The sequence below is a fragment of the Equus caballus genome, chromosome 3 (assembly GCF_041296265.1).
Source record: "Equus caballus isolate H_3958 breed thoroughbred chromosome 3, TB-T2T, whole genome shotgun sequence".
Taxonomy (NCBI): domain Eukaryota; kingdom Metazoa; phylum Chordata; class Mammalia; order Perissodactyla; family Equidae; genus Equus; species Equus caballus.
Genome location: NC_091686.1, coordinates 93,513,534 through 93,532,328, shown reverse-complemented (window position 1 = coordinate 93,532,328; position 18,795 = coordinate 93,513,534). Strand labels below are relative to the sequence as shown.

General features: G+C 37.0%; 1 protein-coding gene across 12 annotated transcripts in view; it reads right to left on the bottom strand.

The window, feature by feature from the left end:
- Positions 1-787: 787 nt before the first annotated feature.
- The window catches only part of PDS5A (PDS5 cohesin associated factor A), a 165,293-nt gene continuing 147,285 nt past the window's right edge, over positions 788-18,795 (bottom strand). For 6 of the 12 annotated variants that reach the window (XM_070263969.1, XM_070263966.1, XM_070263971.1 and 3 more), the window contains exons 32-33: positions 10,010-10,362; positions 788-3,461 (exon numbers count right to left, since the gene is read on the bottom strand). In XM_070263969.1, the coding sequence (XP_070120070.1) occupies positions 3,458-3,461; positions 10,010-10,362 (357 nt within the window). In that variant the 3' untranslated portion in view covers positions 788-3,457. Of the gene's footprint in view, positions 3,462-4,515; positions 4,860-10,009; positions 10,363-18,795 lie in introns of those variants that run through there. The other 6 variants (XM_023638213.2, XM_070263960.1, XM_070263965.1 and 3 more) reach the window with 1 other exon arrangement.

The following is an 18,795-nucleotide window of genomic DNA, read 5'->3' as shown; positions in this document are numbered from 1 at the left end:
AATCACTGTTGATAAAGAAACGTTATTTAGAATTGGGACCTTGTATGTTTCTGTTGGACTTTGAAATAAGACACAAAATGAAATAAATGAAGGTTATTACTCTTACAGGAACGAAAAATTGGAGCTCTGGTTTCCAGGCTGAGGTGTGTGATTATGTGCTCATTTCCATTGTTCTACACTGTTGCTGGCTTGTAGCAAACTTTTAACTTCTTGTAGGCAAGGCCATCCTTATTATCTAGGCAGGCTGCAAAGGCTGTTGTCGGACTGCTGGAGACTTGCTGGTCTCCAGTGCTTTCTACTCACAGTTTATCCCTGTGAACAGTGAAGACAGAAGTCTTGACAACACAAGTATCAAGGTGTGGAATGATAACCCCAGTGAGGGTGAAACACAGAACCAGGCGCGACAGCTTCTTTCCGTTCACCTCTTATTCCAGATACATTTATGTAATCTGCTTGCTCTCCAATAATTAGTTTTTAAACTAAATATGCATGTCCAAAATTTGCGATAAACAGATGTATCAGATAGTATAAGTGACAGGCCACCTTTATGTTTTTAGGTTAAAAAACAACTTCTACAGTTTCCCAAATGTCCATCAGAATTTATCATCGATTATGTTCTCCCTCACTGTAAGCCAGATCAGAGTAGGTAGCCAGAAAGTTTGAAGGTGGCATTTGGTTTCTACGAGGATATGCAGACTCCAGAAATTAAACAGAAAATATGCAGACATTTTATCAGCTTGTGACATACCAAGGGGTACATGAATATTCAGGGCTCCACACTACTATGTAATGCTGCATTTCTTGGTTTTATTTGAAACAATGCATATTTTTAGCATTTTATGGTAGGATTTTACACTTGTCATTTACACAAATTACAAGGTTCTGCTTCAAGTCTTTAAAAAAATTTTAAAAATTCAGCCCATGTGCAGCACAATATGCAAAACTACTTTACATTATACACACTTTTTATCAAAGGAGATACAAAATTCTGGCTTGTAGTTTTAGACAAATACAAGAAGCTTCAAACTAGACACAAAGGGTTAACATTAATTCTCAAATATAAGTCTGCACTTTGTGTTGTATTTCTCTGAGATACGAATACCAAATTCCTAAGGGATTTTACTTTTTCCTTTTTCAAAGGAAAAATGACAAATTTCCCTTAAACAAGTCCCTCCACATCAGCTCAATCTTTCCTATCATCCTATTCTCCCTTCCCTTAGTGCCAGACATGTTATAAAATCATGAGTGGGCCAGTTACATGTGTATGCGGACCAGATCCTTTCAGCTAACTCCTCTCCTGCAATAATCTCAGCAGCCATAAACTGATGCAAATGGTTCTGCTACATTATGTTGAATATGACTGAACACTATGTAATCTCTCAGCTGTGGTGCTGAGTAATTATCAAAAGGAGTTAAGAGAGAAAGAAGTTCCCTACAGGTGTGCTTCTTATTGGTGACCAATTGGTGGCCTTAAGAACCAAGCTGTCTGATGCTAAGGGAACTTTAAAATCTTTCTAAATAGAACGTGCCCACTGATTGCTTGAGGGACTTCTCAGATGCTTATGCATAGATATTCTTCTTCAGCATGTTGGAGGCAATGTTTTTTTTATACTTTCCTTCTAAAGGGTTAGGAAGAGGCAATAAGGAAGAGTAGGGCTGTTTCTGCCCTTTCAAAAGATACTGTTTTCTGTCACTGGTATCCATTGTTCCCTAATCATCATGATACCTAAATGTGTGTATATGCATATTTAAAAGAACTACCCATTTTTCACTCAGTCAATATACAGCCAACTCTTGATTATCTATGAGAACATAAGTGACATTTACTACCAGCAAATTTTCGCATTAACATAACCATCCTTTTTTGTCACAGCTCACATTCACTGTTTGTACATCCCATGTAGACTACAGCCTATGAAGACCAAGTTATAATGCAAGCGTCGTTTCCATCCTCTAACCCAGGCTAGGCATGTGTGTGGGAATGGAGTAAGAACACCCAGCTAGGGCTTTGGGAAAGAGCCTACAATGGAGAATGGGGGCAGGCCATAACTCTGAGCGTGAGAAAGGACAAATTTCAAGTTCCTCCTGAATTAGCTCCTGCAGTATGCCTTCATTATTTTAAGTTTATGATTACTGCAAAATTCAAAACCTGAGGCACAGTCACTATTTTATATAGATAATGGAGAGTTGACTGTAATCATGTTCTTTGTTTAATGACATTAGCCCTTTCACATAAAAAAAATTCACAACATATGATAAAAAGATTAAAAAAGACTACCATATGACATCTAGAAGCATTTATTTTATGCGAAAACTTAAATATGAGCATGTGTACACAAAAGTGCACACATTACCTATGCTGAACAATGCCAAGAAGCAATATATTGATGCAACAGTTGTCTTCTAAAATAAACATAAAAACTGAGCCCAGATCGGCAGACAAAAGCAAAACACTTATTTCCCAATAGCACAATGCTGAAATTGATAGCAATCCTAAACACTTCCAACTTTCCTTACAAAGCTGCCAAAGTCCAACTATTTTAAAAAATTGACTTTGTTTTTTTACATCAATAATAAAAATCTGGTGACAAACATTATAAAACCAAATGCTGGACAGTCTTTACTCCTTTAAAATTCCAAATATCCCAACATAATCACAGGAGTAAAAACCACTTTAAAGTGATATGCTTTATGAAACAAACAACAATATGTACATTTATTGCAAATTATATTAAACTAAAATGGAGGGGAAATCAAAATATGAAGTGATATGAAATCAATAATAATTTTAATTATTTTCTCACTCTGATAAAAATCAGAAAGCAACATTTATAAAATTGCCACCACATCACTTTTCATAGCAGGGAACTGAAATCTGTACATCTCATTTTTGCAGAAAAGTAGGCAGGCAGAAAGAATTATACATAAAAGTTTCCAAAAGGAAAAACAAAGAAATATTTAATCTGATCTTTTTTCTTCTAAAAAATTAATTCAGTAGACTTCTATTTTTTTCTTGTGTAACAACGGGAATTCCTGGCTCTAAAATTGATGAATTTTCAGTGTCAGTGTAAGGACATCCTGTTACTTTCTTTAAAATAAAAACTGCAGCATGGAAATTAATGGTGTACTATGCCTTTAAACTCCAGATATGCAGGAACTGGAACCAAGTGTTAAGCAATTTGCTTAATTATTGACTTTTCATAAGAAAAGTCTGGGGGGAAGGGTAGAATAGAGTTGCTTTTAGCCTCTCTCAAGAGTTTCTGCTGTACATTTCCATCAAAGACTTGTGGTCATGTGAAAAGAAAGTAATGGTTTCTTTCAGTTTTCAAGGCAGAAAGTGTGTGTTCTGAACTTAACTTCATTTCTCTTCAGGGACATTTTGAATCCAAGTTTTACAGAAGCTGGAGCCTGCTTCTGTTTGGCCTTCATTTTCTCCCTTTGCAAACGAGTTTTCTTTTTACCTTGGGGATAGAAATAGAAGAAAGCAAAGTTAGAGAAGATGTAAACAGGAAAACAAGCCAAACGAGAATTATTTCATTTCTCTAGTTATCTAAAATCTGAAAATACATTTTTTCATTTTTCACTTGAGACTTTGCTTGGTTTAAGGAATCTTTCCTTAAACTAGATAAAAACAAAATACTAATGAAGATGTTTTTGTTTTCAACCATTAAGTGCTGCTACCCAATGCCTGATTTGCTTTCAACAATAAAAGCTACTTATTTGAAATAACTGTAATTTTTATTACTTTTAAAATGATATTATAGAAGAAAAATTACTGGACACTACGGCAAAATAAGTTTATAAGCAGCAAAATAAGTTCTGACTCCTGAACTGGGTAAACAAATACATTTTGGTATACTATAAAACAAGGAGGAAAATTTAGCTTAATTCTGCTCAGAGTGGAGGAATCCCCTCTGGCCCCATTTGCCTGGTAGGGAGGGAAACTCTGATCTCTGGAAGCATGAGGGAGTGGGATAGGTCCGTCTCTTTCTCTTCTCCCCTTACCTACTCCTCTTTGGGAGGAGGAAGAACCTTTTAATAGGTGAGGTGGGTGGGGTCAGGTGAGTATGCTGTGCTTGGCTTCTTCTAGATTTGTTCTCTTTTGCCCCCAAAAGGTGCATTGTGGTGGGCCTGCAGTTGTTCGATTTAGGGGCAAAGCATTAGCAGCCACCGGGCCTAGGTCATTCCACTTTTTTTTTTTTTTTTTTTTTTTAAGGAAGATTAGCCCTGGGCTAACTACTGCCAATCCTCCTCTATTTGCTGAGGAAGACTGGCCCTGAGCTAACATCCACGCCCATCTTCCTCTACTTTATACATGGGACGCCTACCACAGCATGGCTTTTGCCAAGCAGTGCCACGTCCGCACCCGGGATCCGAACCGGCGAATCCCGGGCCGCCGAGAAGCGGAACATGGGAACTTAACTGCTGCGCCACCGGGCCGGCTCCTCATTCCACATTTTTAATCAGCCATATCAGTATTACGACTGTCTCCTTCTCAACAATTCCAAACTTGGGAGAGAAAGATAAGGGACTTGGTTTACTTATATTCCCAAACCCCAACACTACACATACATTTTATAAAGATAACAGTGGTAAAAAAAAAAAAGATTAAGATTCTTACAGAGACAATTAAATTAACTTGTTATAATATACAAAACAAGTTTAATCATATGCTATCAAAGAGTCCTCTACAAGCTCCCTGCTGCACCTTCAGGACGCTCCCCTTTACTAGCTCTGAGTCCTCAGTCTCTTCCTGGCTGCTCTCCCAGACTTTTAAACGATCCAGATCACTGGGAGAATTTCCTGGACTTGATTCTATGTCCCAAAGTGAATCGCCATCACTTCCGAGCACTTGGCTTCTGAAAAATTTCATATTATTTTGATAAAAATTCACTTGTTACTCAAAGAATATTCATATCAAACTAATATATGGTAGTTTAACATATGAGGATACACACTCAGGGGCTACTTTAAGATATGAACCCATGTGATGTGAGGAAATTTTCTCAATATACAAATGAACACAGGAAATCAGGAAATTCTTTGCTTAAAAAATAGAAATTTCAAGTTTCTTAACACTCTACTACTAAGCAAAACATATTAATCCAAAGATGGGAAAACTATAGTCTCTTATCCTATAAATAATTTATTTAAATAAATCCCAAGTTTAAGGACTGTTTCTCTGCTGATGTTTCTTGATAGTCTCTTCTTCGTGGAAGAATTTGACCTTAAGTATGAGCAAAATATACTCAAGGATGAGCAGACCTATAAAAACACATTTTCAATACAAAATGTTTGGAATTATCACTTGGATAATAGCTCAAAAACAGAAAGGAAAACGTGAACTAAACAACTGAAATGATGATCAACCCTTTAACCCAAACTCAGAAAGCTAACATTAATTGTCCAGTTGTTTAGATACTGTTTCCTGACCTTAGTATATGAATAGCTGATTTTTATAAATGTATAGGGTGAACTCAAGAAATTTTCTCAAAATAAGGAACAATTCCAAATGCAGCTCAAAATATAAACAGGAACATTTATTGGATAACACACACTAAATAGCCAAAGGAATACATTTACTGCAAAAATACAGTGGCATCTAAAAATTTTATAGTTAAGTTTACAGGTTAAAATACTCAGCATCAACTCCCAGATTAAGAAGTAAAACGAATGTCAGTAAACTTTTGTACATACTATCTATGTTTTGGTGGAATAAAGTATCCTTAAATTAGTAAATAAAGTATGTAGGAAGCAATCATACTAAATGTAATTATTATTTCGCTAATGTTGTCAGTAAGAGGACCTAGTAAGAGGAATTCTAAAACTACGTCAGTGTAGCAATTCAGATCTGACTCTACGATGCAAGGCCCCTAGGCTATGCTTCGAGTTGTCAGGGCAGTAAGTGAACTGATTCCATCACCCTGGGTTCATCCTTAGCTCACAGATGTGGTGTCTGATGGCTCTCAGGTTTGGCAACCCTATTTCTTCTTTTACTAATTAGCTAATTGCAATTGTAATGGTAATCTTAACAGGATGATTCAAAGTGTGATATTAGCTCTGTATTCAGGATTGTTCCATCACGTGGCTTTAACTTGTGTTTAAGCCTCACCAGGTCTCCGGAAAATACAGGTGGGAGGTCAAAACAATCACAGGTAATACTTGCAGTTAATGAGAAGTCTGTTCAGGATCTTGTAGGAGGTGGAAGCTACAGTTCCACGTGAAATAAAAATAAAGCTGGCACCTTCAGAGGTTTGAACATTCAACGTCTTCTCCTCAAATTGAGGGATAGTTAAAAATATCAGCTGAGTGACAAACAAGTAACTTTATTATTAGTGTGCCTGTCCATTCCATCTTTTGGTGGTAACTACACATTAAAACATCCTTTTACACATTAAGAAGAAAAGCAAACAAATAATAGAGCTCTGAATGTTCATAGTTTAAAAATGTTTCAAAACACTGCTTAAGTTAGACGAGAAACATAAATGCAGCTACCACTGTGAGCAGAGAGGGAGGTGGTTAACAAGGGCTGCACCTAGATTCGAAGCCCCGCTCTGCACAGCACTGGCCAGCTGACCTGAGAAGGTAATCTTTGCAGGTCTAATCTTATTTCTAAAACAAGGTTATACTTGCTTCATAATGATCGTTGGCAAGGCAAATATATGTTCAACAACCTTTCCCTATTATCACTATTATTTCTACTAATACATTTGCCAAGCAGCATGCCAAGTATCTTCCACACATCATTCTACGGAATTTTCACCACAGTCTAACAATGTTCTTAGCATCATGTGCCTTATTTACTCTAAGTTTGCTACTTTCAAGAACATCTGATCTCTCTTTTGTTTTTCTCCTCTCTGATGCTAAATGCAGGGGCTTTTGTTTGCATGTACTCTAAAAGAGGTTAAAAAGATGACTGCAGTTGTCTGGTTTAACCTGTGATTCTTTTAAATAAACTAGCTTTTTAGGTAATAGTTATAAATATGCAAGTAAGTATTTACAAAGCATCCTCTGTTATACCAGTTTTTTGTGCATATAAGTGCCTGTAGAACTAAGACTTAATTTTACCTTAAAAATACAATAGAACATGGTGGTTACAAACTCTGGAGTGACATCACCAGGGTTTAATCCTGACTCCACTATTTATATAAGTAAAGGGACCAAAAACTACATGGACCCTCTATACCTGGATTTCCTCTTTTTTGTAAGTGGAAAAATACACGTTTTAAGGATTTAATAGGTTAATAAAGAGCTCAGAATTGAGCCTGGCTCATCATAAGCACTATATTAGTGTTAGCTATTCTCATGTAGCAATTTCAAAAATTGTAATAAAGTATATATAATGTAAAATTTACCATTTTAACCATTTTTAAGTATACAGTTCAGCGGCATTAAGTACCTTCACATTGTTGTGCAATCACCACCACTCATCTCTAGAACAATTTTATCTTCCAAAACTGAAACTCTGTACCCATTAAACATTAACATCTATTCCCTCCTCCCCCTGCCAGCCACCATTCTATTTTCTGTCTCTATGAATCTGACTACTCTAGGGGTCTCACATATAAGTAGAATCACACTGTATTTGCCATTTTGGGTTTGGCTTATTTCACTTAGAAAAATTTCCTTAAAGTTCATCCATATTGTAGCATATGTCAGAATTCCATTCTGTTTTACACAGTAATTTAAAAATAATTCTTATTCTGTTACCGTATCAGTCAACAAACCTAAAGTGAAAGTTTTCTGCTCTCTTCTGGAGTTGACAAGCTGGGGAAGAATACTCCTTGAGGGCAAGAACCTATCCATTTTGGATACTTTGTGTGTGTGTGTGTGTGAGGAAGACTGTTGCTGACCTAACATCTGTGCCAGTCTTCCTCCAATTGACGTGGGGTGCCACCACAGTGATGCTTGAGAAGTGGTGCTAGACCTGCAACCAGGATTTGAACCTGTGAACCCCAGGCCGCTGAAGTGGAGCACATGAACTTAACCACTATGCCACTGGGACAGCCCCCATTTTGGATACTTTTGTACTGCCAACACCCAGCAAGATGCCTCGCACTCTAATCAGTTAAGGATTTGTTAAAAGAATGAATGAAAAGTACAAGGAGCAATACTGATGTGCCTACAATGCATCAAGTCTATGCAAGAGGACATGATGGACAACACAGAGTTTCTGGAGGAAGTTAGGTTTCGCTGAATAGTTCTCATCAGGATTCCAAGACTAAGTCACAATGCTAGAATTTAAGGGCAGAGTCGTATATTAGCTTTAGAAAAGAACGGAAAAGACACAAGGAAGCCTAGGAGAAAGTTTGAGAATGTACTTCTATGTTTTGTTAATCATGAACTAGTAATCAACCATTCAATCAGAAGTTGGATCTGTTCTATTCTATGAATCAATACAGTACAATGTTATCATGAACATCTAATTTAACCATCTAACTTCACAGAGAATATAAAACCATCACAGAATTCTGTATTTTGGATACCACGCCACCCACTGATCTACTAATTGGCACTCTTAAGACTTCTATAGTACTTTTCACTCTTAAAAGAGACATTTTAAGATTTTAAAGAAGGTCCAATGCCATTTTTGTTTATTTAATGATGTTTGGGCATATGGTGTAGCTAAAAGTAAAGCAATGAGTTTTATAATGCCTTAATTCAGACAAAAAATCTAGTTGCTACTGAAAACATTTTCAGGGTCCAAGTACCTACCTGGACATTTTGGTTAGATGTCAAAACGACAGCTAATAAGAGGTAAGGTGTGGCTAGAATAGAATTCTAGAAACCCTTTAGAAAATTCTGGCAATCTAAGGAAACTTTTGAACTTTTATATAACTGAAAAATTTATTAAGGGGTAAAGCAACTAGAATTCAAAACAATGGTATAACAAAAAACTGAGCATTTATTCTGTGCAAGGCACTTTAAGTGCTTTATATTTATTGATCCATTTAATTCTAAGAATAATCCCTTGAGGAAGGTATTATCACACCGTCTTACTGATGAAGAACAGGAGGCTGAGGCTGAGCATATTTGCCCCCAGTATTGGCTTTCATTACTACACTTATTAGTCCAAAAAACTCGAAATGAGTAGGAGAGAAAAGTATTACTTAGCTCAGGATTGGACCTGCATCTGGGGCCATGAGATGTTGTAAAAGGTACCCAGAGACATTTAAAATATAAGAAAATTTAACAGCCCCAAACTTCAGAATTTCATAAATGGTAATTTAAAAAATAGACTTACAAACACATATGCTTCAGCAACACTGTTCTTTATAAAAATACTGAAGCAGGGTGGTGGGGGTATCCTGAGATGACCAAGCTGGCTCTTTCCTAGAAGGAACTCAGATGCTTCTAGTCTAACTCAGGGGGAGATGAGTTAGGTGTAGGTACACGAGGGGAAAGAAGGGGGTAGGGATAAGTTCTAATTGTTGGTCAAGTTTGGAAGGAGCCAACTTCTAGATCTCCAACTGGGGCACCACTGTTATAGTGCAGAATATCTGAAATCCCAGCCCGAGAATGATCAAAGATGAGCAGCTGTGAGGTTATTTCATTGGGGAGGGTGGGAGAGGGGTCAGTTGTTGACTTATATTAAAATTAATGTAACAAGACGAATTAAAGAGCAGGGTATACTTGTTCATGTGTCATGACTTCTATCTTCTCCATTGGGCGACCTTTGTATCCAAAAGGCAATCCTTTATATTAAGTAAACTCTATGCAACTATGTGAAGAACATCAAGCAAAAGATAACATTGTCCTTGCTAATAAATAGAAATATAAAAACACCATATCCTAAATTAAAAATTAACCGAAGAAAAAAAAAGGAGATCTCTCTTCAAATTCATGTCCTGAAGGTTATGAGATAAACACAAATGACATTAAAACCGACTCAGGAAAACCAGGGCGGTTTTCACTCCCAAAAGCCTGGGTTGTTTAGGGGTGACTGGCACATACTAAGAATAAAATAAAATGTCTAAGTTCAAAGCTCAGAAAGAATAGTGGACATTACCTTTGTAGGTCAATCTGTCTCTCTGCTGGTGCTGCCTTTTTGGCTATGTCTTGCAGTTTGGGTGCTTTGGCATTACCTGCTTCCAAACCCCCAGGGCTTTCCTGACTGACCGCGGCTCTCTTTCTTCCCTTGCTAAGAGGTTTATTTATATCATCATTTTTGGTTGCATTGCCCTGAGATTCAGACTTGGGTCGACGTCCTCTCCTGGGTTTTGAAGGGGCAGGTGGTCCTGATTCATCCACTTTCTCATCTGTTTTTTGTTGGATATTCTCTGTACCAGCTGCTGTTACTGTTCTTTTCTTTCCTCGGTCACTGCTGATGTTGCCCTGGGTAGCCTGATCAGAATTAATCTCCTGAAAGAGAATAAAACACAAATCCTTAAATATCAATGATGTGTACTAGTAGGAAGTAGTCTGAAAGTATTTTAAAGGAATTGGCATTTCAGGGCTTCCAGTTAAGTGCTTACATCCCATTAACAATGTATACTCCTTGAGGGCAGGAACTGAGCATGGTACCTACCATAGGGCTTGGCACATATAATGCATCCTGTAAATGCTTATTAAAATGCACAAGCAGTGGGGAGAGTGACACCAGCATCATGGTGGAGTGAGCTGTTTCCTTAGTCTCTCCCCTACTAAGTTACAAACAAATGGACATTCACTGACCAACAGAGGATCCCTACAAAGCACAGTAGGATGTCTGAGAGATCCACACAACTATACATCTGAAAGTGCGGGTACTTGATCCCCAGGGAGCAGTGGAAGGAGGGGAGTGGATCCTCTTCCCTTCCCCCTCCCCCAGGGGGAGCAATCTAGGTTGTGGGTCCTCACGCAGCAGCAGGCATGTGACTGTAAGAGGTGGCTGGGGAGCAGACAGGCCTCTGTGTGAATGCTTTCACTTTTAGAGTGTCAACCAGGCCTGTGGGAATGCTCCACATCAAGTGGTGTGGCTCAACCACCGTGTGGGTGCCCCCACCAAATGCAGCAGCCCAGGCAAACTGCCCATAGGCGCACAGAGTGGCTCACATGGGCAGGAAAGAAAGCAGCCCTCAACCCCCTGACCCACCTACCACACCAGCTCGGCTAGTGCCTGGCCAAGTCAGCAGATCTGCACCAGAGTGCCTGTGCCTGCTAAACGGCTGTGGCCAGCAGGCAAATGGGGACAGCCCTATTGGCACAACTTCCAGCAGATGTGGTGGGTTGAGAAAACACAGCTCCTGACCTCCCAGCCCAGTGGCAGCAAATGGAATCTGCGACCTGATGCTACCATTATGTGCCACCAAAGGATCAGTTCATCAAACACCATGAAGAACTACACTAACAGTCCAGAGCAGGAGGAAAAATGACTAGTCTCCAGAAACCAAACCTGAACTCACAGAAATTTACAATCTAAATGACAGAGAATTCAAAATAGTTATCATAAGAAACTCAACGAGTTACAAGAAAATCAGAAAGACAGTTCAATGAACTCATGAAAAAAATTAATGAGCAGAAGGAATTCTTCACCAAAGAGACTGAAACTCAAACAAAAAAAACAGAAATTCTGGAGATGAATAACACAATGAATCAGATAAAAAACAATCTAGAAAACTTAAAAAACAAAGCTGATGTTATGGAGGACAGATACATAGAACTGCTTCAGGTAGAGTAGGAGAGAGAACTAACACAAAAAAAATGAAGACAGTCTTCAAGAAATATAGGACTCAACTAGGAAATGCAACATAAGGATTATAGGTATTACAGAGGGAGACAAGAGGGAGAAAGGAGCAGAGAGCTTGTTAAAGAAATAATAGCTGAGAACTTTCCAAACCTGAGGAAGGAACTGGACTTACAAGTAAATGAAACCAACAGAAATCCTAATTACAGCAACACAAAAAGACGTCTCCAAGGCATATAACAGTAAAACTGGCAAAGTCAATGACAAAGAAAAAATATCAAGGCAGCAAGGCAGAAGAAAATAATCTACAAAGGAACCCCTATCAGGCTTTCAGTGGCTTTCTCAGCAAACACATTACAGGCTAGGAGAGATTGGAATAACATATACAAAATACTAAAAGACAAAAATTTTCAGCCAAGAATACTCTATCTAGTGAAACTATCCTTCAGGTATGATGGAGAAATAAAACTTTCCCTGATAAACAAAAGCTGAGGGAGTTCATAACCACCAGACCTTCCTTACAAGAAATGATCAAGGATGCCCTCACACCTGAAACAAAAAGGCAAAGGTTTACAAAGCCTTGAGCAAGGAGATAAATAGACAGACAAAATCAGAAAAGTGAAGCTCTTCATGAGAACAGGTAAGCAAACAGTTAAAACATAAAAGCCAAAAGGAAGGAAAGCATCAAAAATAACTATAAACACTTCATTTTAATTACAAACTCACAATACAAAACAGGATCGTTTGTGACAACTATAACTCAGAAGGGGAAAAGGGAAGGGATGGAACCTGCTTAGGATAACGGAGATAAGAGGCTATCAGAAAATGGACTAGTTCATCTACGAGATCTTTTATACAAACCTCATGGTAACCACTAAACAAAAAATCAGAGCAGAGACACAAATCATAAATTAAGAGAAAACCATCACAGAAAACCACCAACCTGAAATGGCAGTCAGAAATACAAGGGATGAGAAAGAAGGGAAATACAGAACAACCAGAAAACAAGTGATAAAATGGCAGTATTAAGCTCTCATCTATCACTAATCACTCTAAATGCAAAGGGATTTAATTCTCCAATCAAAAGACACAGAGTGGCTGGATGGATTAAAAAACAAGACCCAACAATATGCTGCCTCCAGGAAACACATTTCAGCTCTAAAGACAAACACAGGCTCAGAGCGAAGGGATGGAAGATGATACTCCAAGCAAACGGCAAGCAAGAGAAAGCAGGTGTTGCCATATTCATATCAGACAAAGCAGACTTCAAGACAAAAAAGGCAGTGAGAGCCAAAGAGGGACACTATACAATGATAAAAGGGACACTCCACCAAGAGGACATAACACTTATGAATATATATGCGCCTAACACAGGAGCACCAAGTATATAAAGCAACTATTAATGGACCTAAAGGGAGAAACTGACAGCAACACAATAATAGTAGGGGGCCTCAACACCCCACTTAATCATCCAGACAGAAAGTTAATAAGACATAGTAGACTTAAATGAAAACCTAGACCAGAGGGACTTAATAGATATATATATAGAACATTCCAACCAAAACCAGCAAAATATACTTTCTTCTCAAATGCACATGCAACATTCTCAAAGATATACCATACACTGGGGAACAAGGCAAGCCTCAATAAATTTAAGAAGATTGAAATCATATCAAGCATCTTCTCTGATCACAATGCTATGAAACTAGAAATTAATTACAAGAAAAAGCTAGGAAAGTTACAAATATGTGGATACTAAACAACATGTTATGAACAACCACTGGATCAACGAAGAAATCAAAGGAGAAATTTAAAAATACCTGGAGACAAATGAAAACAAAAATACATCATACCAACTCACGTGGGATACAGCAAAATGGTTCTAAGAGGGAAATTCATAGCAATATAGGCCCACTTGAACAAACAAGGAAAATGTCAAATAAGTAATCTTAAACTACACCTAACAGAACTAGAAGAAGGACAAACAAAGCCCAAAGTCAGCAGAAGGAGGGGAATAATAAAAATTAGAGCAGAAATAAATGAAATAGAGACCAAAAAAGCAGTAGAAAGTTCTAGATCAATGAAACTAAGAGACGGTTCTTTGAGAAGATAAACAAAACTGACTAACCCATACCCAGACTCACTGAGAAAAAGAGAGACAAGGCTCATATAAATAAAATTAGAAATGAAAGAGGAGAAATTACAACAGATACCACAGAAATATAAAGGATTACAGGATAATACTATGAAAAACTATATGCCAACAAATTGGACAATCTAGAAGAAATGGAGAAATTTTGGATTCTTAAAACCTCCCAAAACTGAATCAAGAAGAAATACACAATCTGAATAGAACAACCCCAAGTAAAGAGATTGAAACAGTAATCAAAAACCTCCCAAAAAAATAAAAGTCCAGGACCAGATGGCTTCTCTGGAGTATTCCACCAAACATTCAAAGAAGATTTAATACCTATCCTTCTCAAACTATTCCAAAAAACTGAAGAATACAGAATACTTCCTAACACATTTTACGAGGCCAACATCACTCTGATCCAAAAGCCAGACAAGGACAACACAAAGAAGGAAAATTACAGGCCAATATTACTGATGAACAGAGATGCAAAAGTCCTCAACAAAATATTGGCAAATCAAATACAGACATACATTAAACGGATCATACACTGACCAAGTAGGATTTATACCAGGGACACAGGGATGGTTCAACATCCACAAATCAATCAATGTGATACACCACACTGACAAAATGAGGAATAAAAAAAAATCACATGATCATCTCAATAGATGCAGAAAAAGCATTTGACAAAATCCAACATCCATTTATGATAAAAAACTATCAATAAAATGGGTATAGAAGGAAAGTACCTCAACATAATAGAGGCCATATATGACAAACCCAGAGCCAACATCACACTCAGTGGGGAAAAACTGAAAGTCATCCCTGTGAGAACAGGAAGAAGACATGGGTGCCCACTCTCACCACTCCATTCAACACAGTACTAGAGGTTTTGGCCAGAGCAATTAAGCAAGCAAAAGAAATAAAAAGTGTCCAAATTGGAAAGGAAGAAGTAAAACTCTCCCTGTTTGTGAATGACATGATCCTATGTATAGAAAACCCTAAAGAATCCATCAGAAAACAATTAGAAATAATCAACTACAGCAAAGTTGCAGGGTACAAAATCAACTCACAAAAATCAGTTGCATTTCTATACACTAACAAGGAACTAACAGAATGAGAACTCAAGAATACAATCCCATTTACAATTGTAACAAAAATAAAATATCTAGGAATAAATTTAACCAAGGAGGTAAAAGACCTATACAATAAAAACAATAAGACGTTACTAAAACAAATCAAAGATGACAAAGAAATGGAAAGATAGTTCTTGCACATGGATTGGAAGGTCCATATTTCCTAAAGCGATCTACAGATTCAATGCAATCCCAATCACAATCCCAATGACGTTCTTCATGGAAATAGAATAAATAATCCTGAAATTTATATGGAACAACAAAGACCCTGAATAGCTAAAGCAATCCTGAGAAAAAAGAACAAAGTTGGAGGCATCACAATCCCTGACTTCAGAATGTACTACAAGGCTATAGTAATAAAAACAGCATGGTACTGGTACAAAAACAGACACACAGATCAATGAACAGAATCAAAAGCCCAGAAATAAAACCGCACATCTATGGACAGCTAATCTTTGACAAAGGAGCCAAGAACATACAATGGAGAAAGGAAAGTCTCTTCAATAAATGGTGTTGGGAAAAGTGGACAACCACATGCAAAAGAACGCAAGCAGATTATTATCTTATGGCATACACAAAAATTAACTCAAAATGGCTAAATGACTTAAGTAGAAAACCTGAAACCATAAAATTCCTAGAAGAAAACATAGGCAATACACTCTTTGACATTGGTCTTAGCAGCATCTTTTCGAATACCACATCTACTCGGGCAAGGGAAACAAAAGAAGAAATAAACAAATGGGACTTCATCAGACTAAAGAGCTCCTGCAAGGTAATGGAAACCAGGAACAAAACCAAAAGACAACCCACCAACTGGGAGAAAATATTTTTCAAATGATATATCTGATAAGGGGTTAATTTCCAAAATATATAATGAACTCATACAACTCAACAACAAAAAAACAATCCGATCAAAAAATGGGCAGAGGATATGAACAGACATTTTTCCAAAGAAGATATACAGATGGCCAACAGGCACATGAAAAGATGTTCAACATCACTAATCATCAGGGAAATGCTAATCAAAACTACACTTAGATATCACCTTTCACCTGTTAGAATGGTTATAATCACTAACACAAAAATAACAAATGTTGGAGAGGTGTGGAGAAAAGGGAACCCTCATACACTGTTGGGGGGAATGCAAGCTGGTGCAGCCACTATGGAAAATAGTATGGATATTTCTCAAAAACCTAAAAATAGAAATAGCATACGACCCAGCTATTCTACTACTGGGTATTTATCCAAAGAACTTGAAATCAACAATTCTAAGAGATTTATGCACCCCTATGTTCATTGCAGCATTATTCAAAATAGCCAAGATGTGGAAGCAACCCAAGTGCCCCATCGACCAATGAATGAATAAAAAAGATGTGGTGTGTACACACACACACAGGAATAGTAGTCAGCCATAAAAAAGGACAAATTTGTCCCATTTAGAACATGGATGGACCATGAGGGTATTACGTTAAGCCAAATAAGCCAGACAGAGAAAGACAAACACTGCATGATTTCACTCATATGTGGAAGATAAACAAACACATGGATAAAGACAACGGATTAGTGGTTATCAGAAGGGAAGGATGTTGGGGGTTGGGCAAAAGAGGTAAAGGCGCACATATTTATGGTGATGGATAAAAATTACTCTAATGGCGGTGAGCATGATGCACTCTATACAAAAACTGATAACTGAATAACGTATACCTGAAATTACACAATGTTATAAACCATTACAACTTCAATAAAATAACTGAAAAAAACAAAGGGAAAAGATAGATCGGGGGAAAAAAAAAAGCACAGGCAGTATATATAAAATACAGAGAATCTACTTGCTTTTGTTATCACACTCATTCTAAATGAAAAGGTCCTTTTTATTGATGCTAGGCTTTAAATTTATCACTTTTCAAAAAAGGGAAGCCTGTTTTCATAATTCAATATGCTATGTTCCTTCTCTATGATGCATTTAACTATAATAATCTTGGTAGTTCTGTAACACAAAGGTAATTTCTCATTCCACTCATTCACTGTTACTTTTGTCGCTTCTTACTGCATTAGTCCTTAACTTTTCAGTTTTTTCTGAACATTTTCTTTTTTCCTCCTTCTAGTTTAGCATATATATTAATCATATTAAGTCACCTAAAAAGTCAAAGTAATAAGATCCTATTTATAACAGACATAATGGACTTCAGGAGGAATAACAGTTTTCAGAATAAAAGTGACTTCATAGGAATGATATTTCATTGATAAAATTTTAATTGGTTAAAGGGAAACAAAGGACCACTATCATCATTCAAAAAAACAGACTTCTCTTTTCAATTAATTAATTAATTAATTTCCATTTTCCTCAAAATCTTTTCAGAATGACCAGGGAAAGAATTATAAATCTTCATGTTTCAAGAAAATTTACTTAAATAAAAACTCATGAAAGTATTAATTTAAGTGAGAAAATCTACTTTTCAAATCAGTGTTTCATTTTCAGGTTTACTTTAATGTTAATCATTATAAGAGGATGGATAATACATAATAAAGGAACAAGAGTAAGGTGACCCACCAAGAATTAAACTGTAAAACAATACACAACGGATCAGAGAAGAGAGATACAAAGTCACCCTGGAGAAAGATGGTGATTCCGGGGAAAACAGGATGGGTCAATAAAGCAAATAAGTACTATTAAACCTGAAGTAGGAATCATTCATTCGACTGAAGGCCTACTAGGTACAGTGGTTGCTAGGCACAGATTTGGGAACAAAACTGAAATTGTTCCTGTCCTCATGCAGATTAGTATGTAGATGACTAATTTTTAAAAGAGCAAATAAACATTTAGATACGTTCGTTAAGAGACGAAAGAACAGAGCATTCTGAAAAAATCAAAGGAAGCATCAATTTCTAATTGGTTCTTTTGGAGAATTATTTAAACAATATCAAAGTAGAACCCATCATATGAAAGCTGAAGTATTCTAGACAGAGGAAAGAGGCAGCATAAAGCACCTGAAGAGGGAAAGAGCTTGAAAGATTTAAGGACCTTGAGCCATAAGGAATGACAGGCGACTGGTGTAAGATAATGCAGGAGAAGCAGCATGGGCCAGATCACGAATGCCTTATAGGATATGTTAAGAAATTTGATTTTATTCTAAGTGCTAACGAAAGTCATTGAAGGACTATAAATAGAGGACAAATATAATTCAAATTACATTTTAAAAAGATCAAATTGGCTGCTATATGGTGACTGGATTGGAAGGGAGCAAGAACGTTAACAAGAGATAAAAGTAGGATGGCATCAGAAATTGAGTTAGACCAAAAAAAAAGATAATTTAAAAATAGGCAAATATGAACTGGCAATTCAGAAGAGAACATCCAAGTGGTTAACAAAAATACTGGTAGTTAGAGAAATGCAAATTAAAACAATAGTAGGGCATTAGTTTTGATACTTCATACTGAAAAATTTCAAAAGAACTATAAAAGCTGTTGCTGTTGGGTATGTAGAGTAAAAGGTACTCACATACTCTGCTGGTAGAGATGTCAAGGGTTCCAATTTTTCAAGAAAGCAGTACGGAAATATCTACAATCTGTAATACATTTACTCTGACTCAGCAATCTCACTACTAGGAACTTAGCCAATAGAAATAAAATCTATAAAGAATATTTAATGCAACATTGTTTGTAGTGGCAAAAAAGGGGAAAGCAAGTATTTATGTATATAAACACGTGAAAATGATAAGACTGTAGAGGAAAAAAAGAACACAGATTAGGCTGTTTAAAACAAACAAAAAAAGACCGCATCAAAAATCACACACACATGGGGCTGGTCCCGTGGCCGAGTGATTAAGTTCACGTGCTCCGCTGCAGGCGGCCCAGTGTTT